General features: G+C 35.5%; 2 protein-coding genes across 3 annotated transcripts in view; both read left to right on the top strand.

Annotated features, from left to right (window-relative positions):
* The window catches only part of slc9a1a (solute carrier family 9 member A1a), a 67,410-nt gene extending 52,811 nt beyond the window's left edge, over positions 1–14,599 (top strand). The window contains exons 6-12 of the mRNA XM_089118062.1: positions 9–98; positions 1,734–1,804; positions 2,579–2,755; positions 6,217–6,331; positions 6,425–6,523; positions 6,757–6,835; positions 8,691–14,599. Of these exons, the coding sequence (XP_088974188.1) occupies positions 9–98; positions 1,734–1,804; positions 2,579–2,755; positions 6,217–6,331; positions 6,425–6,523; positions 6,757–6,835; positions 8,691–8,995 (936 nt within the window). The 3' untranslated portion in view covers positions 8,996–14,599. The remainder of the gene's footprint in view (positions 1–8; positions 99–1,733; positions 1,805–2,578; positions 2,756–6,216; positions 6,332–6,424; positions 6,524–6,756; positions 6,836–8,690) is intronic.
* Positions 14,600–19,725: 5,126 nt separating this feature from the next.
* LOC120491116 (mannosyl-oligosaccharide 1,2-alpha-mannosidase IA) overlaps positions 19,726–23,992 on the top strand; it is a 239,765-nt gene continuing 235,498 nt past the window's right edge. The window contains exon 1 of one of the 2 annotated variants that reach the window (XM_039688718.2): positions 19,726–21,669. In XM_039688718.2, coding sequence (XP_039544652.2) covers positions 21,121–21,669 — 549 coding nt within the window. In that variant the 5' untranslated portion in view covers positions 19,726–21,120. The remainder of the gene's footprint in view (positions 21,670–23,992) is intronic. The other variant, XM_039688719.2, reaches the window with a different exon arrangement.

Here is a 23,992-nt window from a genome sequence, read left to right as displayed (position 1 = left end):
TTTTTCAGGGTATGACCATTCGACCTCTGGTGGACCTCCTGGCCGTGAAGAAGAAACAGGAAACAAAGCGATCTATCAATGAGGAGATTCACACACAGGTTCGAGTTTACTCCCATCTGTGATTCACTGATATTTTATGCCTATATCTCAATATTTTTCCAGTCCCAAATGTATTCACACAATTCTGTTCTTAATAAAATAAGTTGAGCTCGTTTAGTTAATTATTATAATTGACTTCTTTTGTTGACTTGTTTGGGTTTGTGGAACATCCAGCACTGCTACTGTGCTACTGAAGGTGTTTGAGCGCCACCTGCTGGGTGTGTGCAGATAAAGTCACAGTTTCATACAGACATGCAGCTTGATATTTTCAGAATGACAGGAATCAGAAGAATTTAAGACTTGGGGACCAGATGAATCTCAAGAAATTGGTTCTCAATGTTTCCAGATCATATAAAAAATTTAAAATATATATTCATATATATATATATATATATATATATATATATATATATATATATATATATATATATATATATTAAATAATTATATTTTGCATAAAGAAAATAAAGCAAATTAAAAAAAAAATTATATAATTATATAATTTATAATATATAATATTATATAATATTTAAATATATATATATATATATATATATTTAAATAATTATATTTTGCATAAAGAAAATAAAGCCATTTTTTTTTAAATTGGCTTTATTTTCTTTATGCAAAATATAATTATTTAAATATATATATATATATATAACTAGAACTATATATATATGTATATATATGTATAGTTCTAGTTTTTATATATATATATATATATATATATATATATATATAAATAATTATATTTTGCATAAAGCAAATAAAGCCAATTTTTTTTACTTTTCTTTTCATTGTGACATGTTCATGAGAATTAAGCACATACTTTTTTTACTATTATGCAGAAGTAAAAAAAATGCAACAACTGCATTCTCATTATTATTTATGCTGGTTCAAAAAGTGAATTGAAGTAAAAATTGACTGTAAAACAGTAATGGTAAATGTATTCATAAGAATCTAAAGAGAAACGGCGTTGAGAATTATATGTAGTTAATTATATTCTCAACTGTGATAATAATCAGAAATGTTTTTTGAGCAGCAAATCATCATATTAGAGTGATTTCTGAAGGATCATGTGACACTGAAGGCTGGAGTAATGATGCTGATCAGCTTTGATCACAGGAATAAATTATATTTTATAATATATTACAACAGAAACCAGTTAATTTAAATTGTAATACATTTTACAAAATGATATGCATCAAATAAATGCATATATATATATATATATATATATATATATAATAGGTCTATTATGTTATACGTTTACGAAGTCTCCATCCTCGTGATTATAATGTGAATGTTCTGCGGAAAAACATGTTGCTGTTTGTACGCCAGACATGAGCTTGGATCCGCTCCACAAAACTCAGTACAGAACATTTTGCCCACAAATTGGCATTTATTCACCACTCATAAAACTGATTGTTGCTATGGAAACACCCATTTGCATGGGCGTCTAATCATCTTTAATGCTTTAAGTGATTGACACAAATCTCTCTCTGTCCACTTTATTGCTCATTGTCAACAGCATATTCAGCTGTAGCTTCTGTTTGACTTTTAACTGATAATCTGATTGTTGGATATCGTCGTTAATGTGTTTACTTAATAGCGTGTACATTTGTCTTTAGTTTTTGGACCATCTGCTAACTGGCATTGAGGATATCTGCGGACATTATGGACATCATCACTGGAAAGACAAGTACGTATGCAACTCTAAAAGTCAAATTTGGTGATTTGAAGTGATTTTGTGATTATTTGAATCCTAAATGAAATCATAATGACTCCTAGATCTGGTGTTTGATGTAGAATTTAGATTTGACATGTTTTTGAATGACTGACGTCAGTGATGTTTAGCCATGAAAATCAGACGTGTTTTTAATATATTTGGCCGAGTTCAGTCTTTTCATACTTATATACTCGGCTGTTGTTGCTCATGAAGAGAAAGTGAGTTTTAGGTTCATTTTTGGGATCAAATAGTTTGATCCATTTTATTCACACACAGGCACACTCACACACACACATAATATATACTAAGAGTTCAGATGTAAAAGCCTCTAAATGCCATTTGAAATTTTCTTCTAAAATGATCATTTTTATCAAGCTTGTATATTTCAGTTCAGTAATGTCACTTAAATGACAATTAATAGGTAATCTTCATTGCCATTTAAGTGAAATCACTGAACTTAAATATACAAGCTTGATAAAAATGATCATTTTAGAAGAAAATTTCAAATGGCAGTTAGAGGCTTTTGCATCTGAACTCTTCACACACACACACATATATATATATATATATATATATATATATATATATATATATATTATTAGTATTTGAAGTGTGTCCCCCTCAATTTTTCCGAATTAAGACATGGTTTCAGTGTTTCTTCTGCCACTGATGATGCTGGAAGCAGGGGTTTGTTATTGGATTTCAGAGTTCATATCAAAAGCATCACCTTTTCCTTCTCATTTCCAGACTGAACCGGTTCAATAAGAAGTACATAAAGAAGTGCCTGATAGCGGGAGAGCGCTCCAAAGAACCTCAGCTGATCGCCTTCTACCACAAGATGGAGATGAAGCAGGCCATCGAGCTGGTGGAGAGCGGAGGAGGATCCAAGCTGCCTTCTGCCATGCCCTCCACCATCTCCATGCAGTGAGTAACCCCTCACCTCATTTATACAATTGTGTGGAATGCATATAGAAAGTGTGGAATCTGCATTGAATTTGAAAGAATGATTATAGCATGTTTCAGATTTCAGAATGGAATGTGTATTGATTTTGAATGCATGACATATTGCAGTAGAACATAATAATACATATTAAAAGAATGTGTTGAATGCATGCAAAATATGTAATGGATTGTGAAAATGTATGTAAAGCATTGCACTGGAATTTTTAGGATGCGTATAGAACTGAATCTGAAAGGAATTTGATATTATGAATGGAGAATGTGTGGAATGTGTCTCTTAGAAGGAAAAGTTCTATATAGAACCTTAAAAGGTTCTAAAGCGCTACGTATTTGGAACCCCTAAAATGCAATGCATGTGAATGATCCCAAAATTCAAGATAAGTGGGTTAAAAAAATGTAATTAATCAATATCAGACAAAGAGTGCCATTTCAGTTTTTATCCTCCAAAATCAGCATGATTAAAATGTGATATTAAGTTAATAAACAATAATTTAATTACATACTACAAAATGTTACAGAATAATGTAATATATAAACGAAAGTAGCCTTTAAAGAACCTTTGTGGCGAAAGGGTTCTTTCTTTCTCATTATAGAACCTTTTTTAGCAATAAATGTCCTTTGGAGTCGAGTAAAGAACCCTATGCTACATATATAGAAATCTTTTTTCTAAGATTGTGGGCAAAAGTGGATTTAATTTAAAGGGATACTCCACTTTTTTTTTTTTGGAAATAGGCTCATTTTACAACTCCCCCAGATTTAAACAGTTGGGTTTTACCGTTTTCGAATCCATTCAGCTGATTTTCTGATATTTAGAAGAATATCAGTAACCAGAGAGTTTCTGGTCTCATTGACTTCCATAAGTCGGTTACTGATATTCTTCTAAATATCAGAAAATCGTCTGAATGGATTCGAAAACGGTAAAAACTCAACTGTTTAAATCTGGGGGAGTTGTAAAATGAGCCTATTTCCAAAAAAAAAAAGTGGAGTATCCCTTTAAGTTTAATTAAACCATCAATATATGAGGGAAATAGTTTCTATTTTTAAAGGGGTCATGAACTGGCTTTTAAAATGTTATTATATTGTTGTCTGAGGTCAACTTATGACGTTCGCTTGGTTTTTGCATTCAAAAACATCAAAATGAATAAGTAATAGGCTATTTTGTACCCAAGTTGTGAGCCTTCCTGAAAAACGGTCTGTTTTTATGGGCGTCTCGCACTGAAGACTTGTAAATAAACGCCCACTGCTGTGAGTGGATAACAGTTTTGCATATTATAATGAGTTTCACTCACCCGTCGCAGAGCCATGACCCGTCGGTGTACGTGGGGGAAGACGTCCAATGTTGTCAAATGGCAACCGGATTCGCCCATACATGTTCAACCAAGAGTCCGTTTGTTGCACAATTCCTGTCAGATCCAATATAGACGGCACAGCACTGTTCTTTACTCTTAATCGTCTGCAAATCCAGTCTTGTTTATAAAACAATCCTCAGTGAAATGAAGCGAACAGACGAGGATGTTTTACCCTCATCAGCTGGAACGTCATTAAAAATAAAGTTTATCCATGAAGTCCTATTGGAATCCAGAGGAAGCTTATGCAGCGACTGTCTTCTTCCACAATATTCTGTATTGCTCGTTAGATCGATCCGGTTTGTCATCACGAGGTAGGCATCTATGTTAGCACATTAGCTATACGTGTAATGCGAGAATCGGTGGGCGGGGTTAAACCGGCCGTGTTGAAGTAGGCGTTGATCTTCTTCTGCGGGGGTGGTGTTTTAACCCCTTCGACGTCTTAGTTTCCCACTTTTAAAAACGAGACGTTTTCAGAGGCTGGTGTCAATAAAAGCGTTTATTGGACTAACAAGGACGTTTTCAGTTCTGAAACTTACAGGATATTCTTATAATATGATGACCTCTTAGATGTCAAAAGCTCAAGGAAAATTAGATTTCTCAGTTCATCACCCCTTTAAAATATTTGAATAATGCTATAGAGCAATAAAGTGCAAGAGACATTTATCCCGCCGCTATATTAGGGTTGCCGCGGTGAGGAAAATTTCCCACCGGTTAATCGACGTGTGACAACACCGGTAATCCCGGTGTCACCGTGGAGGGCAGGGCGGGGGGTTAAATAGCTTTTAAATGCGTGCGCGTTATACTTTCACTTTCGAAAATAAGCGTCAATTGCTTGAATGGACAAAAAAAAACAACTCGCTGATAATAAAACTTTTATTTATAGACTTTTATTAGCATAACGAACGAATAAAAATAACCCCATGCATAGGCTGAAAAAAGTGAAAATCGGCAAAATGTGGGCCCAAACAAATAAGAACCATAAAACGTTTATTAACGAATAAGAAAATAAAATAGGCCTAAATAAATTACACAAAGTTTAAATGAGATAAAACCAATTAAAAAGAGACGAATATAAAATAAAAACTTCAAAACGGACCTTAGCCTACATAAATGACATACTTTCACTTTCGAAATAAGCGTCAATTGCAATTCAGCGTCAATTGCTGGAATGGACAAAAAAAAAAAAAAAAAAAACAACTCGCTGACAATAAACTTTTATTTAGACAGCACTTTTATTAGAATAATAAACGAATAAAATATAGACAGAACTTTTATTAGCATAACGAACGAATAAAAATAAAGTGAAAATCGGCAAACTGTGGGCCCAAAAAAAAAAAAAAACGTTTATTAACGAATAAGAAAACAAAATAGGCCTAAATAAATTAAACAAAGTTTAAATAAGATAAAACCAAATAAAAAGAGACGAATATAAAATAAAAACTTTAAAAAGGACCTTAGCCTACATAAATGACAGCACTCTAAAAAAAAGTAAAACACTATAAATTGGCATTTATTAACATTAATATATATTGGCCAAAATATTGCCAAACAGGCGCTTTTGCATTGCGTTTTGACACCAAATCTTCCGCCATTATCTTGCTTTTCTGTAATTTGACTCGTTCTCGTCTCCACACGTGCTAAATGGAATCCTGATGCTTGCTGATCTGTGACGTGACGGCACGCGTTGCGCAGTTCATTTTTAATTATAATGCTCTCTTCAGAACTAAATAATTGAAAATTATTATTTTTAATTAATTCAAATAAATATTTTAGCAAAAACGAATACTTTAAAAAAAAAAAGTCAAGACATCGCGGTGTCACGGTGGGAAAGTGATGTCACCGGTGATGGGGCTTAAAACCGGTAACACCGTCAACACCGTCTATCGCGGCAAGCCTACGCTATATATTAAACGGCAACAGTCCCGAGATCCGCCCACAAAGTTACTTGCGCTTTGCACTTGAAACTTGCGTTTCAGATGGTTAAAATAGGGCCCAAGGAGAATTCCTGGAATGTTTCTAGAATGTATGGTTCTGGTTTTTATTCTGGGATAATGAGTTGTTCACTTTGTTTTCCAGGAACATCCAGCCCAAGAAGACTCCTCAGGACCGAGCTCTGCCACAGCTCTCCAAGTCCCGTGAGGAAGAGATCAGGAAGATCCTGCGCACAAACCTGCAGAGGACCCGCCAGAGAGTGAGTCAGCACTTCACTTCACTCTCAAACAGGCTTCTTTCTGTTTCTTTCACATCAAACTGGATTGTCTTCTGGTTTTTTTTTTTTTTTCAGCTGCGCTCGTACAACAGACACACACTGGTGGCTGATCCGTTTGAGGATGGCTGGAAGGACCTCATCAAACGCAAGAAACTGATAGATATGGAAAAGAAGGTTTGACGTCAACGTTTGATTGATGAAAAATGATGTGTCGTTTCCAAAATCTATCGATTGCCTTATTAATTCATTTAATTTCAGCAATTTTCTGCATCTCAATGAGTTGTTATACTCCATTATATATGTTTATTGGTATTATATAAGTTACTGGCCACCAAAACTCATCCTAGTTACACAAAAGCCACTGGAATGTGCTTTATTAATTAAAGGTTCTGTCTCGCTGCTTTCAGATACTGATGAGCAATCACCTGACCGTTCCAGCTCCGCCTCCTGATTCCCCGAGCGTTGCTCGAGCTCGACTGTCTTCAGGTGAGCGCCGTCGTCTTCTCAGATATATGACTTTAGGATCCTGTTGTGTCACTGAAATCTTTCTCTTCCACCCCAAGGCTTTCATCTCAGTGAATGTGCGGTCAATCATTCAGGTTTCAGTCGTTGCACAGCGCCCCCAATTGATTCCGCTTATTTAACCGTAATGCACAATCAAGCCATATTCCTTACAAACATCTACCAAGTTATTATTACAATAAAATTGTGGTAAATGGATATTAGAGATGTATAGTGAATACAGCAGACACTATAGTGAATTACTATGGTTTACCGTAGTAAAAATAAATAAATAACTGTAGTAAGTTTACATTAACTATAGTAACAATGGTTAGAATTTAGAAATGCATCATATTGCAATAGTCAGAGAACCATCTTGAATCCCTTATCACAGTATCGATTGATTGATTTGATTATTTATGTGTCCAGCCCTCATGGGCTTATTAGACTACAGTAATAATTTCACAAATAGCCACGTGATATAGCAACATAGCATACGTAACTAAACCACTAAAAATAAGTACACATAGTTTGTCGCAGAAACCAGGCCTTTTCTATACATCATTTCTCAGACATCCTGCACAAAATCTCCCCTTCATTTTTCCAAAATATACTGATTTTTAACTGATTTAATTCAATACAGTAAATTGTTAATTTGCATTAGTTAATTGCATAAACTGTAACAATTTTTGTTTTATTTTCCAGTAAAAATACTTTAATGCAATTAAATAAGCACAATTTAGTAAGATTGGAATTTTTTTTTTTTTTAGAAAGTTAATTGATTAAAACGAGAAAAAACTTTTTTTTTCAATATTTAACAAACTTTTTTTTGTTGGAAAAAATTTTGTTGGATTTTTGCATCCAACACACACATTCACTAATTCTATTATTATTACTGTAACAATTTTTTGTTTTATTTTCCAGTAAAAATACTTTAATGCAATTAAATAAGCACAATTTAGTAAGATTGGACTTTTTTTTTTTTTTAGAAAGTTAATTGATAAATATTGGGGGGAAAAAAGTTTTTTCTTGTTTTAAACAAACTTTATAAAATTTTGTTGGATTTTTGCTTCCAACACACACAGACACACACACACAAAAAGTATAATCCTTAGCTAATTCTATTATTACTGTAACTATTTTTTGTTTTATTTTCCAGTAAAAATACTTTAATGCAATTAAATAAGCACAATTTAGTAAGAAGATTGGACTATTTTTTTTTTAGAAAGTTAATTGATAAATATTGAGAAAAAAAAGTTTTTTTCTTGTTTTAAACAAACTTTATAAAATTTTGTTGGATTTTTGCTTCCAACCCACACAGACACACACACAAAAAAGTATAATCCTTAGCTAATTCTATTATTACTGTATAATTTTTTGTTTTATTTTCCAGTAAAAATACTTTAATGCAATTAAATAAGCACAATTTATTAAGAAGATTGGACTATTTTTTTTTTTAGAAAGTTAATTGATAAATATTGAGAAAAAAAAGTTTTTTTCTTGTTTTAAACAAACTTTATAAAATTTTGTTGGATTTTTGCTTCCAACACACACACACACACACACACACACAAAAAGTATAATCCTTAGCCAATTCTGTTATTAATTATACTTATGCTTTTTAAGTTTTAAGTCATTTATCTTTAAGTAAAACAGTGCTATTTTAATATACTATAAAATTGTATTTTATAAATATATTTTGATTTAAATATTATTTTAATTCAATTTTTTGTTTAAATTTGAGGACTTTTGTTATGAGTTTTATTCCAGTGTGTTAAGAGTAAAATACTGATGAAGGCGAAGGTTTTGTGCGATGAAGTTTCCCTCTTCTCTGAAACAGACCCTCAAGCGTGGGGCATCAAGGCCGTCACAGAAAGCATCCCCACCATTAAAGTGGACCTGGCCTCGCCTCAGAGCCCGGACCCCGTCAACACGCGGGACGAGTTCGGCAGCAAAGCAAGCCAGCCGAAGGAGAGCCAGGAGGAGGGCGGCCTGATGATGAAACCAACCTCTCCTGCGAAGGAGAGAAAGGACAAAATGGCGTACGAGGATGATGATAAGGAGCCTCAGCGCCTCATGCGCTGTCTGAGTGACCCGGGGCCCACCGCCGATGAGGAAGACGAGGACGAACCCTTCCTCCCCTGAGAGAGCAGAACGAGCTCTTAGACATGAAGGACAGATTTATACTCTATAGGAAGCCGAAACGAGAGAAACGTCAGGAAAAACCAAACTGTTGATGAACCAAAATAAAGAAAATGAAAGGGAGCGATGAAAAATAGCCATTTATTTTTTTTTGCGCTTTTGTCATTGTTCTTTTTATTTCAAACCCAAAGGCTTTTTCACACCAAGCACGATATTACGAAAACATTTAAAGATGTCGTTTTAAAAATCATTGTAAATGGAATAGCGGAGTCCACACGACAGATTTTAATGAACGATTAGCCAATCAGAATCCACCAGAGCTCGAGTTATTATAGTGGCAGACTATAAACGATATTGTGCATTAGTGTGGACGATGATATAGTCAGGCATGCGATCAACTAGGAACACCGCCACCTCCCACGCACAATTGTTATTATAATAAAATATATATTTTATTGAATATATCGTATTTTGTAGAATGTAACTTAGAGAGTATTTAATAATAATAATAATAATAATATATTGCATTATAATAGAACATGTTATATAAAATATAGTAATAATAATAATTTTATTTTACCGAACAGTAAAATTACAGTACTAACATTTATGGTTGCCTTAATTTCTTTGCTTTCAAACATTAAACCAATTGAACTTTTAAAACTCTTTATTGACAACAGATTTATAAACTACGGTTGCGTTCTCAAATGCAAATTCTAAGCGTCTGAAACTCGTTAGCGTTAGCATTCACACTGACTCTGAAACGTGCAGCGCTTCAGACTAGACTGTATATTTATATGTTCACAACTTTAGCGATTTGATGATCGCAGTAAGCCATATAACATTCTCGTCTCGTCACAGGACTTAAACCCTTTCAATGTGGAGTTTTACGCTCGTTTGGCTAACATGCTAATAGTCTGCCGCTGTGAGCAATCCGTGCACGAAATAAGTGTATTAGAAAATGAAACATTTTACAATTTATTTAGGCAGTTTCGTGATTTCAATGAAATCCCCCTCCCCCCACATGAACACACGGCTTATTATTACAGATCTATGCATTACCAAACGCTCGCACTGTTCAGTCTCTATATTCAGGTAAACCGTGTCTCTTGGCGTTTTTTTAGAGCATTGTTGTGTTTTCTTGGTGTTCGTTCACATAAATTGGCTTTATTTGTTTTTATCACTAGTTGTTTTACCTCATGAGTAATTAGACTCGTTCATCAGGAGCAATAATAGGAAACTGGCCACATTATGACCTTTTATTTATCGGTCAGATGGTCATAACTATACGAGTCAGTTGCTCAAAACTAAACGAAGACGGTGATATTCATATTTTCTCTGACTAATTATTAACCACACGTGGAAGACCATTGAGGTCACGCTTATTTGCATAAAAGACCTGAGAACCAACTTGATCGCACAGATTTGCATTTTACACCAAAAAGTCGCATGACCAAATTGATTGGTTGTGATCAGCCTTTGCTTATACTTTATTAAATTAAAATGGCCTTGTTATTATATAATCGGTAACGCTTCCTTTTACAGTACAGTACTTACCTAGAAAGTACTGGCTAATATAAGGTAAGTACATTGAACAGGGGTAGGTTCAGGGTTTGTACTAGTTATTACCCGGTAATTCTAGTTACTAAAATAAGTACATAGTATTTACATGGGTAACTGGACTGTAAAAGGAAGTGTTACCATCTAATCTTATTCCCTTTAAAGCTTTTGTGACCAGTCATGACCGCTCTGAAGGAGATCTGGACCATCGTATTCTCAAACCTTGATTTAACATAAAGGAAGAGTTCATGCTAAAGATGATGTCATTATCTACTCACCCTCGTTTCATAAACCACACCAATATGCTGTAGAAATTATGACATACTAAGTCATAAGTTTGAGATAAAATTGTGAGATAAAAAGTCATAGTTATCACATAAAAAGTCAAAATTGTCAAAAAGTGAAAACGGACACACTAACTCATTATGAGATAAAAAGGCAAAATTACAACTTACTAACACACTAAGACACAAGTATGATATAAATTTGGCATTTGACAAAAAGTCAAAGATATGACGAACTAAGAGTCATATTTAAAAAAGTCATATTTATGTAATAGTTGAAATTACAACAGAAGTCATAATTATGAGATAAAAAGTCAAAACTGAGTCATAATTATGAGATAAAAAGTCAAAACTGAGTCATAATTATGAGATAAAAAGGCGAAATTGCGACAATTATGAAATAAAAAGTGGAAATTACAACAAAAGGTCGAAGTATTAAGCCATAATTGTGAAGTTTAAATAATGAGATGGTCATAATTATGATATGAAGTGGAAATGAACAAAAAACAATCTGACGTACTAAGTCATAATTTGTGAGAGAGTCGAAATTGAGATTTTAAAAAAAGTATGATGACAAAAAGTTGATTGCATGTCATAAATATGTCTTTTTATATTGTAATTATGACTTGATTTTTTTTATTTCAGTATTCGTATAGTTAGTCATATTTATGATTTAACAAAAAGCTGCGTAAATCTAAACGGAATTAGTTGGACACTTTCCCCAAACTCCCCATAGCTCAGCCTTCGCGCACACACACATTCCTGCCGGGGGTTAATGCTGATTCGTGTTGCGGTGTGTTTGTTTCCTGAAAGAACGACACAGTCTGGACTCTTCTAAAACCTGTGTGTTGAATTATTCCCTTTCAAAGCTTCGCACCAGAATCACAACACACTGCCACCGGAGCAGATCCGCCTCTGAAGGGGCGTTGCATACTTAAAAGAAGAAATAATACATCAAATTCAGAGAGCGTTGCATGCACAAACGGTAGATTAGCCTTATTTTAATCTAGATGTGGTGAAATCAGATCTATATATTTTATGTGAACTATAGATGTCTATATTCTGCTTTGAACAATTGCAATGCTAACTGACCAATTATTTAGTGAGCTTGTTTTGCCTTTGAGCGTCGTCCGCTTTAGTCGTGTTGAACAGGACGATGCGCATCATGGACTGCAGTATTCACACCGATGACCAGCTCCAATAAACAGAATTCTGTCACGATCTACTCAACCGCATTTTTTTTTACACTGTAAAAAAATGCTGGGTTGTTTTAACCCAATTTTGGGTCAAATATGGATAAACCCAAATGCTGGGTTAAATGCAATTTATAAATTTAACCCATCTGGGTTTGTGCATATTTAACCCAAAATTGGGTTAAAAAACAACCCAGCATTTTTTTAGAGTGTATTTTCCAGAGGAGCATGCTTTTCTTTATGCAATTAGTTGAATTATTCATTTTTATGGGTAATATTTTAAATTAGGGTTTATTTTCCCATTTTCAAGTTTTAGTAATTTTATTATAATTTTTAATAGTTTTTGTTTTTGTCTTTATACACAAAATCCTGGGTTGTTTTAACCCAAGTTTAGGTCAAATATAGATAGACCCTAAAAATGTAATTAAAAATTTGACCCAATGGCCTGGTTTGTCCTTGTTTGACCCAAAATTGGGTTAAAACAACCCAGCATTTTTTTTTTGAGTGTATTTTCCAGAGGAACATGCTTTTTCTTTATGCAATTAGTTATATTATATATATGAATATTTTAAATAACGTTTTATTTTTCACATTTTTTACTAGTTTTTTTTATTTATCTTTATACACACTAAAAAGTGCTGTTGTTTTAACGCAAGTTTGGGTCAAATACGGACAAACCCAAATGTTGGGTTAAAAATGTACTGTAATTAAAAAATTTGACCCAATGGCTGGGTTTGTCCTTGTTTGACCCAAAATTGGGTTAAAACAACCCAGCATTTTTTTTAGAGTGTATTTTCCAGAGGAACATGCTTTTTCTTTATGCAATTAGTTATATTATATATATGAATATTTTAAATAACGTTTTATTTTTCACATTTTTTACTATTTTTTTTTTTATCTTTATACACACTAAAAAGTGCTGTTGTTTTAACGCAAGTTTGGGTCAAATACGGACAAACCCAGATGTTGGGTTAAAAATGTACTGTAATTAAAAAATTTGACCCAATGTCCTTATTAGACCCAAAATTGAGGTGAAACAACCCAGCATTTTTTTGAGTGTAACTTTTATTCATGTCTATTTTAGTTATTTCAGTAAATCAAGTTTATTTTAAGAAACTTTTTAATGTTTTTGAGGGTGGTTTAAAAAAAGGGCATAAATTAGATTTTTGAGTGAAATATTTATTTAAAATGAACCGTCTTTGACATGAAGCTGAATGCCAATGATGAGTTTGTTTTAATGGTATTCTGTGTATTTGATAAGTTCGCTAGCTTTCATGTGTTTTCAGCATTTTGTTTGTCCTTTTTTTATTGCCTGGCACATACTGTAATTTTCTACTCATATTCACCATAAAGCCTTTTTATATGAAGTTCGGTTTACTTTTGCTTTGCATCATTTTGCCTTCTGTTATCCGTTTATTACTCTGTGAGTTTACATTATTTTGTATTTTTTTTGTGTGTGCTTTAAACTGCTGTTCATCTGTGTGTGATCATGCAGATTCAGATGGGATTTATGCCTCATAAAAGCTAATTTCAGCTTCCAGGTTGTTTGATCATTCGTGATCTTTCGTCTCTTCACTGCTAAACGTTTGACTCAGACACTTTAATGGCCTTTATTTTTATTTTTATGTCATTTGTGACACCGGGAAGTGACATGAATGCAGGCTTACTAATGTAAAAAGACTGAACAAATCTCTGAAAGGAGTGTGTGATCATACATGAAGCCACTTTCACAGTTTTAAATGGCCCATCTATGTCTTATCTTATTTGTTTGAAGCAAAAGGTTTATGTTTTGCTTCTGTTTCAGGTTTTATTCTGAGGTTGTTGATGAATATTTGATGAAGGACTGTATAACATGCGTACTGTTCTTAAACTCTAAATGAAATGACTTTATAAAAACCATTGCATGAATTATGTGCTGTTATTTATTTGACCAAAAGACACCAAATGCAACATTTGTGCTGAGAAGATCTTGGTAATATAATCGTGAGCTTTCGTCTTCATAACTTCTAGTCGTCTGTTTCTAAACACAGATGTAGCAGATATGGTCTTTCCTCATTATATTTAATGTTTGAAGCACTTTAACAGAACCTTTCAAACATGATTCCAGCAATAATTAAGCCATTCAGTTAATAACTTAATATGGTAAACGCGTAGGCCTCTCTGTGTGATGTAAAGATCATGAAATATTAAAAGCTGATTTGAAATGTGTTGATTTCTGGTTTTATAGATTTTGAACCATGATTATTTTCTGCACAAGTTACTGATGTGGTCAAAATGTCACCAGTTCTTTATCATCAGCATGTTATTAATCTGCTGTCGTGTACTTCACTGTCGTTTGATAAAGTGCGTCATCATGTATTTGCAACCAAATGTTTATTTTAAATACAAGAAAAAATATATCACAAAATAAGATTTGAGATATCTGCAAATGTCAAAGCCAAGAGTGTACACTAAAAGGATTCACTGTATTGGTCAAGTCGCCTGCAGCTTCACAGTTTTGCTCTTGCATTCTGGGATCTCACATTTATGGTCATCAGAGATACACAAATAAAGTTTTAATTTGCTAAAAAGCATCTGTTTTCTCTTTCATTTGAATGCTGCGTCCCAAATCGCATACTCTTTAGAGTAACTTTTTGAATAAGTAGACTAATTACTTGGCAATTGCTAGTATGACTGTAATCCCGATTTACAGTATTTTAAGTAGGCTACATGTAAGTGCACGTACTGTAAAATAAATTGCAACCCAAATACTTCTTCAAATTCAGTTAAGTAATGCATTTGATACTAATTTAGACATTTGCTCCTTTAAAATCACATTCTCTGAGTCTGAGGCTCTGGAAATAGAGGTATCATGAAATCTGCCACTTGCTCGATCCTATTCGTCTATTTATATCTCGCTTTGATGTTATTTTGCCCTCCTGTACTCAGTATAATAAATGATTCAATGCAGTTTGGGGTTGTTCCTGCTGTAACTCCTGTGCCAAGAAAAGAAAATCCTGCCCTGGATGACTTTAACAATTTCCACCCCATTTCAAATCTTGTTTTTTTTTTTTTTGCAAAAGTACTAAAACTCATGTGACCACCTTAAGTTGGTAATGTCTTTGAACCCCTTCAGTCAGGTGTTCGTAAATCTCACAATACTGAAACATCTCTGGTCAGGGTTGACAATGACTTGTTGATGGCATCTGATTCTGCCGCTATTTCCATTCTCGTCCTCTCTGAGCCGCTTCCGATAGTCTTTTACTTACCTAGAAAGTGCTTTGGTGTTTCGGGGACAGCTTTAAACTGGTTTAAATCCACCTGACCATTCCTAGTTCATTGCCTTGAGTGGTTTCAAGTCTGAGATTAGCTCTGTTTTCACTGGTGTTCCCCAGGGGTCAGTTTTAGGCCCTTTTAACATCTACTTGTCACCACTCGGGCATCTGTTGCGATCGCTTGGCCTTCATTATATGCTGACACTACTCTATATACTCGAACCCTGGTGAAAATCTGAATGTTTTTTTGCTTTCTGATTGTGTTTCTGAGATCAAAATATGGATGAATTGTTTTTTTTTTTTTAGTTTGAATAGTATTAAACTGAAGTTACTTGCTTCCCTAAACTATACCTACTTTTCTGTTGATGGTACTGTTTTGAGAATCCAATAAATTTAAGGAACTTTGGAGTAATCTTTGGTGCCAGATCCAACACTATTAAACATCTTTTTTTCACCTCAGAAATACAACGAGATTGCGTGCTATGCTTAATGTTGTCTCGATTGCCTGTAATGCCCTTTTAGCCGGAGGCCTATCTTATCTACACTTAACAAAATTTCAACATGTACAAAAGTTGCCCGGATGCTAGTTATGCAATCATATCACTGCTCGAGTCCTCGCACTGACTCCCGCTCCCGCTCGAGGTCCTGTGTTGCTTTTAAATGTACAGTATGATGCTCACAGCAGCTCCACAGTATTATTGATCAGAGTTAATCGCTCCGTAGTCGTAGTTCACAATCTAATCTGAGGCCAGTTGCATATGTGTCTTAATAACTATGACCAACTAGCAGTTGTGGCTAATTAGTCTTACTGTTAGGTATTAAATTAGGCTAATAGATTTTTATGTAACTAACTTTAAAAAGTTAAACAGTCTTGTTTTGAACAGTCTTGAGGAAATAAATTGGATGACTTGTAAGTATAGTCTTAGCAGTCATGCAACTCACCACTGTCGGCTGTTCCTAGTCTATGGGTGACAGCCAGGGCTTTTATTATGCTCTTCCTCTTGAACTGAGGGAAACTCAGACTTTTGGATTTTTAAAGATCAAATTATTTTCTTATAAATCAACACATTTTTTAGACTAGTGTATGCTTGCTGATTTTAGTTTTTTTTTATCATTGTATTCATTGATTCACTTATTGTGTATCTTGTGTACAGGGCTTTGAGAAGATATTCGCTTGTCGCTTCACCGTCATTCATAAATCATCTCCCGTGGCTTCATGGGATAGTAAAGTGTCAGTCAGATGCTAACTTCACAATCTCAGAGGAAGTAGTAGGACATCCGGGTACTTTTTGCCTACCGTGAAATTCGGACATACTTTTATCACATCTCTTTGCAGTTTGATGTACTGAGATGCACATGCACGACACAACCAGCAGAGGCCGCTCGGTTTCATAAATATCAATGGAGTCCAACACACACACAGGTCTGAAACTCTACAAAATGATTGATCAAATTATTATTTCAACTACTGATCACTAAAAGGAGGCGTTTAACCTTTGACAAATGCATATCATCAGCTTCAAAAGGTCTGATTTTTTTTTAAATGCAGTTTTATACCTTGATTTATTCTACCAATAAAGACTAAATAGGCTAAACATCAAAATTCAAATTTAGTCTAAATTAAGCTCATTCAGTCTGGGCTAGTTATTGAAAACTTTATAAGAAAAAAATATTAGATTATTTTTCTTACAGTATGAAAAAATGTTAAGCAGTCAACACTTAAATTTGCATAAAAATGAAAATGGAAATGAGATCATTTACTTACTTTCCCTCAGGGTTCAACATTATCTAAAACCAAAGCCATTTTTCATTATTTCAGCTTAGTGTCCATTTAGAAAGATTTCTCATTTATGTTGTTGAAGTAAACTAACTAGAAAAAAAATACTAAAAACCAAAAGTTAATAAAAACAATACAGGCATATATTAAAAATGATTCAAATTACTACTAAATTAAATGAAAATGTATATATTAATGAACATTATTATTAGTTCATATATGTTGGGCTAATTTTATGTTAGATATGAATGATTAATTTCAAAGAAACCTTGGTTTTGTGCATCTGATGCTGCTTATGTAATCGCTCTTATTATTTGATATTCTTTTGATTAAGGACTGTGACACACACAGTCTCTCATTTATAATCCTGGTGTGCTTGGGTCTAGACACACAGCACTCTTGGCCACATTAGTGCTCATTTATTCTTGTTTGGATGCTGTTAAATTGCTCTGACTCATGCTCTACAGAAGCAGAGGAGTCAATTTTGATGCGGCTGGTGAGATTAATGTGACCTATTTGCATCCCGATATGCTCTTTTGCCCCAGATTGTTCTTGAGTGCTGAGATGAGTGTCTTTCTGTGATATTTGGATCCTATTATTGAGATATTCAAATGATGAATCAAACAGTTGCATCTGCGCCAATAAGCCTAAAATTAAAGTCTGCATAGAGTGAGTATTTTATATGCTTATTGAGCATTTGGGAAACATTTTCAAAATTCATGCCCAGAGGGAAACCCTTTCTGGCTAGACACTTCATTTCAGTGTAACTTTTAGGAGGAATCATATATGCAGTGACTTTAAACGCATTAACATTGAATAGGGAGCATTGTTTATATGCAGAATCATAATCTGCTAAATACTTTGATATTTAAAGTCTCAAAAGCTTGTGCATATGAAGGTATCTACTCTCCAAAAATATATGCAATAAAAGCATTATTTGATTGTTGTGAGGTTTTGTAGAGCGGGTCATTTATACACAGCGTCTAATCCCTGAATTAAACAACCCGATAAGAGAACATTTCCCATTAGGGGTGTCCAGTAAACAGCCGTCCCGTGAGACTGAAGTCAACACCGAATGGAAATTTTCTGCTGCCGATTGCACTATACTTTTTTCTTGACCTTTGTAAACTAACTTAGTTTCTGCTGTGGTTGGTTGTTTCTTCTTAATGATCAACACCGGATTAATCAGGATCATTCGTCTTATTAGGCCTATGTTCCAGGAAAACTGTCCTCTGTCTCCGTCCAGTTTAATTGGAAAATCTGTTGAATTTCTGCATTGATTTCTGCTTTGGTTTGGTGTTGCTTATTCGCTTTAAACGTGTGATTCATTTTGTTTTGATAAACCAAGTTAAATCTAGACAAAGTGCCAGTGCTGTGAGAAAACATTCTCTCAATGCAACACTCTTAGAAGAAAAGCTTCTGTATAGAATCTTAACAGATTTCAATTATAACCTTTAATTCATTTTTTTAAATTAAACAGCACATAACCCATTAAATATGAAAGTATTATTGAATTATTTCTCCTTATAGAACCTTTTTTGACATAAAGTCTTCTTTAAAATTGAGTCAGGAACCCAAGAGTTCTAAATAGAACCTAATAGTGATTGTGAATATGTTACAGGCAATTCAATTCAATTCAATTTTATATATGTATAGCACACTTAAAACAACCAAGGTGCTTCACCAGATAGATACAACAACAATACACTACTCACACAATAAAGTACTGAAATAGAACTGTAAAATATAGCTATAAATGAGATGTAATCATATTTACATTAAAAAGATTTTTTTTTTAAAAAAAGTTGTCAGGAGGGATAACAAACCTAACTCGAATGAACCTACCGAAAGCTTATACCTATCAGGCATAAGCAGAATATGTTTCATAATTTCAGTCAAACATTGTTTTCTTTATACTTTTACGATTAAAGTAAGCCTGAAGAAGGTCGATTGACCAAAATGATTTATATTTTCTAAGATTATATTTTTTAAATCTCCCACTGACAATGTTGTAATGGAATTATTTAGCCAATCTGAGAAGACATGGATGTGTTCCGGTTTGCTGTCATCTGATTGGCTGATATATTACTTTGAGAGAGACTGAAGTAACGGAGTAACGGATTGAGAACGGCAGGTATTAGTATTACACACACACACTTCCTTTTTCCACACACACACTTCCTTTTGGTTGAAATCACTGACTTTTTTAAAAATAAGATATTTTGAAAGAATGTTGGTAACCATGGATGGAACTGTTTGGTTACTTTGTTTCAATTAAAAAAAATAAAAATAAGAAATTGTATGGAGATATTTTGACATTCTTCAAAATATATTTTGTGTTCAACAGAAAAAAAAAACGTTAAAGGTTCTTTATGCAGGCAATGCTAATAAAAAAAAATCTTTATTTTTAAGAGCTCCCTTTCTCCGAATGTAATTTGGGCCTAATGGGTGAAGCTAGAATATCCTATCCCGAATCCCATAACTCTACCCATAACTCTCATATTCCCACATTTTATTTCATGGAGTGGGAACCAAGTTCTTCAAAACGATACCCGCACCCGCCACACGATGGATGTATGTGCACGCGGTTGCGCGCTCTCTCGCGCGGCGCCGGTAATGACTCGCTCGCGCTCTCCGCTGCTGCTGCTGCTGCTGCTGATCAGACGCGTTTGCGGCAGACCGCCCAAATCTCCGAGCCTGACCGAGCTCTGTTTCAGTCTCTGTGCGGATCACTACGGCTTCATTTCAACGCGTCTACAGCGAGAGAATATCCCGCAGCGACCCGCGTTCGCTTTCTTCCGTCCTTCTCTGGTGATAAACCAGGCGAGCGCGGAAGAGAACGCGCAGTAATGGGAAGATACAACGTGCTTTCATTAGATTACATTTCCGAAGAATGACCCATCCATCTGTCGATCACGCTTTACCAGCTCAAACATCCTTCTTCACGCATTGGACGTAGACTTTCGGAGCACAGAAGAGTTGAGCGCGTGCACGGCGCATAAAGCTACAGTTTTTAGTAAACACTTGGACCGAATTTCGGCGTCTCGTCGGTTCGCGGACTCTCTTGACTTGATCTTTGGATGTATTTCTGCAGCTCTTGATGGAGTGGTGTGCACTGTGCCAAACGCACATAGATATCGTGAAGTAGGCTAACCTATGAGCTTGCAATTTTGGAGGTTATCAGCTGAGATGCGTTTGACTTCAGTCACTCAACTTCAGTGTTGCGCGGTTTGGCCACGAGTCTTCATCATCAGAATCATTAGAAAGCAGTTGTGTGGAAGCACGGTGATACTCGCCCTTTAATACAGGGCATTTTTCACTTTTTAAAAGTGCGTTTTGTCAGAACGCTGTGTGTTTGTAGGGAATACGCGTGTGTTTTGATTACGACGTTGGGTGTGCATGATATTTTAGGCAACTTCAATGCTGCTTAACCTTTTTTTTTATATATATATAGTACGGCTCATAGTTAATCATCTTTGGTGTGTTTGCAATTGCATGCACTTTGCTCGCCTTTTAATATAAGGCATTGATGCATGTTGGCTGTGCATGCCTTTATTGACTTTTTAAATGATGCTTTAACTTTAGGTTTGCATTTAGGTTTATAAACGCCTACTAGTTGAGCACCAGTGTTTGCAGGCACGTTTTATTATGTGTTAATGTGATTTTGGCTGTAGATATTATTATAGGCTTACGCAACTCCGATTTCATTTCATTGATGAGCGTCATCATCTTTAGAAAGCAGTTGTTTTGGATGTACGAAACATGTTGTTGCCGTAAGACCTTAAAAGTCTCCACTTGGTCTCTCAGATGAGATTAAAACTGAAACTTAAGGAAGCTACAGTGATGCTCAATGACGCTGTGCGCGAATGTGCTGACGCCACGTGTGGTCTCTTAAATCGATTGATTCAGAAAGATTTAGGCACTTTGACCAGGAGAGAGTTCAGGTTGCACAACAGCCGTGTCGCTTGCGCTTTCTAACCACGAGACAAGAGAAGTTTTGATCGCGCATTGTGTGTAGTCCACAGTATAATCGTGCGTGACGTGAAAGTTGAGAGTTTAAATGGTGCTCCGAAAGTTACCCGGTGTCTCAGCATCGGGCATGGGGCTTCGTCTGTCTCAGAAATTCGTCTTTCTGCTGTTCCTGTCAGGGTTGGTAACTCTGTGCTTCGGGGCTCTTTTCTTTCTACCCGACTCCGTGCGTCTGAAGCGCATCTTCCTCTCCAAGAACGAGAGTCCCGCGGTGACCGTTGGCTCCGACAATGAGCTTTCCAAAAAGGTACCCGTGGATCAAGAGCATCAGCGGACGGGTTTAAAGGGGCTTGAGGTGAATGTCAAACCGAAAGTGAGCCGCAAGCCCTCGGTCACCCATGGCGCGAGAACTGTGGAGAGATCTGTTGGGAGTAGAGCGCAGGACGAGTGGAGTCCGGCGAGGGCGCACGAACCGCCGGCCAGGGACGAGCGGGTCACCTCGGGCGCTCTTAACGGCCAACACGGCGCCACTTTCAGCCACGAGACGTTTAAAAAGTGCCTGCTGAAACCAGCTCTGGGGAAGGACCAGGGAAAGCCATCTGATTCCGAGACGCTTCAGCGGAGGGAGAAAGTCAAAGAGGTGAGGAAGATGTCCATCTTTGCCACATATGAAAAGTAAAATCATGCTTTGGGAAATCGAAATCAGACATAATTATGGGATAAAAACTGAAAACGCGATTTTGACATACTAATTGATTCAGACGAAGTTAAAATTACAAGTCATTATTATATAAAACTTTTCATGTCATAACGACTTATGACGTGGTGCACTGTATAATATTTGAGGTAAAAAAAAATTGTTAACTTGCTGCACTGTAAATTTTCAGTTGGTTCAACTAAAGTGCCGAGGTTAGAAGATATTTTCAGTTGGCTCTAATACATTTTTCAATGCATCAAGTCGAGGTAAAATTGAATTTTAGTGTATGATATAGTGTACAGCATGATTTTCTTTTATAGTTGTTTGAAACGTATTGGATTGTGCCTGTCATAAGTGTCCCTTGTGATAAAAGTGTTTGTTAAATGATCCATTTGTTCTAAATTGCCTTGGATCTGAGGCGAACAGCAACAGTCATGACTGATAAATGAAGATATTGGGGGGTCGGGGCTAGTTGTCACATGGTTTTCCTCAAATTTTTTGCACCTAAACGAGAGCAAAACTGAAGCTATCATTTTTAGTACCCCAGGAGTCTCTATTAGTCCAAATGCTGACCTGGGAGTTTTTTGGCCCCCTATGTTAAACCTATGTGACAAACTTGGGTCTTACTTTTGATTCTGCTCTTAAATTTGACAAACAGATAAGTGCCGTAGTTAAATCTAGTTTCTTTCAATTAAGACTATTATCTAAGGGAAAGAGCTTTTTGACATTTGCAGAGTTTGAGAGAGTGATTCATTTGTTCATCCAACACAGTCTCATGAAGATGCGTATCTATCAACCCGGTCTCACCCCAAGACGTCATATAACTGACGTTTTTGGACGTCTTTTGACCATACGTCAATATTTGCCTTTTTAGGGCCCCCTTAAACGTCGGTAGATGAGGTTATGGGATCCTAACTCTACCCCATACCTAAACCTAACCCTAAACCTAACCCGTCACCTAACTGACGTTAAAGGTAAAGCGTCAGTTGTATGACGGCCCGGGATCGCCATCTACCGACGTTTAAGGGGGCCCTAAAAAGGCTGATATTGACGTATGGTCAAAATACGTCCCAAAACGTCAGTTCTATGACGTTTTGGGATGAGACTGTGTTATATCTATACCACGAGTGTCATTTCTCGTGGCATTTATACGCCAAAAGTGTTTTTTTTCGTGTATATGGTACGCACTAAAAAACCCTGGGTTAGGTTTAGGGGGGAGGGGGGTGGGGAGTCCGTGCGTATTATACGCAAAAAAGTGCGTATCATATGTATGCGAAAATCGCGTGCCATATACACGCAAAAACTGTTTTTGCCGTATAAATGCCGCGAGAAATGACATTCGTGCCATAGATACGAACTTTCATGAGATCGGGCTGGTTCATCTCATCTAGACTTGACTATTGTAATTCTCTTTATATTGGAATGAGTCAGTCCAATGTTAGTCGTCTTCAGATGGTCCAAAATGCAGCAGCCAGACTTTTGACTGGCACAAGGAAGTTTGATCATGTCACCACAAAATACTGCGTTCGTTGCACTGGCTACCAGTTTGTCATAGAATAGAGTTTAAAATTTTGCTTTTTGTTTTTAAAACCATGAACAATTTAGCTCCAAGCTATCTGTCTGATCTTTTGAAACTAAATGACTGTACTAGATCACTGAGGTCATCTCAACAAAGATTGTTGATGGTTCCAAGATCAAGGCTGAAGACGAGAGGTGACCGTGCTTTTACTGTTGTTGGTCCAAAACTATGGAATAGTCTTCCTGTATCTTTAAGACTAATATCCACTGAGTCTGTTTTGAAATCTAAGTTAAAAACCTACCTGTTTTCACTGGCCTACAAGTGTCCTTGATTTAATGTTGAATGGTCAAATTGGTGGTTTCGATGTAAACACCCCCCCCCCCCTTTTTTTCTCATTAGTTTTTGCGGTCGGTTTTTACGATATTTTATTCTGCTGTACAGCACAATGTTCAACTACTGTTGTTTTTATTGTGCTTTATGAATAAAAGTTGATTGATTGATGTATTCCAGTGAAAGTCGGAGTAAAGGTGTACAAAACATAGAGCATATTTCCACTGCTATTGCTAAAGAATAAAAAGATATAGTTAATTGAACACATCGAACTTTATGTTGTCACACTGTTGTTAAATGCGCAATGAAACTATTTATGAAATGCAAAACAATTCATTAAAATATCAAACCATTGGCCTGCAAAACTGCATGTAAAAGCGCACCTGACAACTTTCCCTCAGATATAGTGGATGTGAC

This window comes from Pimephales promelas, chromosome 12, assembly GCF_988280905.1.
Source record: "Pimephales promelas chromosome 12, fPimPro1.hap1.1, whole genome shotgun sequence".
Taxonomy (NCBI): domain Eukaryota; kingdom Metazoa; phylum Chordata; class Actinopteri; order Cypriniformes; family Leuciscidae; genus Pimephales; species Pimephales promelas.
The sequence above is the reverse complement of the archived record's forward strand: the minus strand, read 5'-3'. Positions and strand labels throughout refer to the sequence as shown.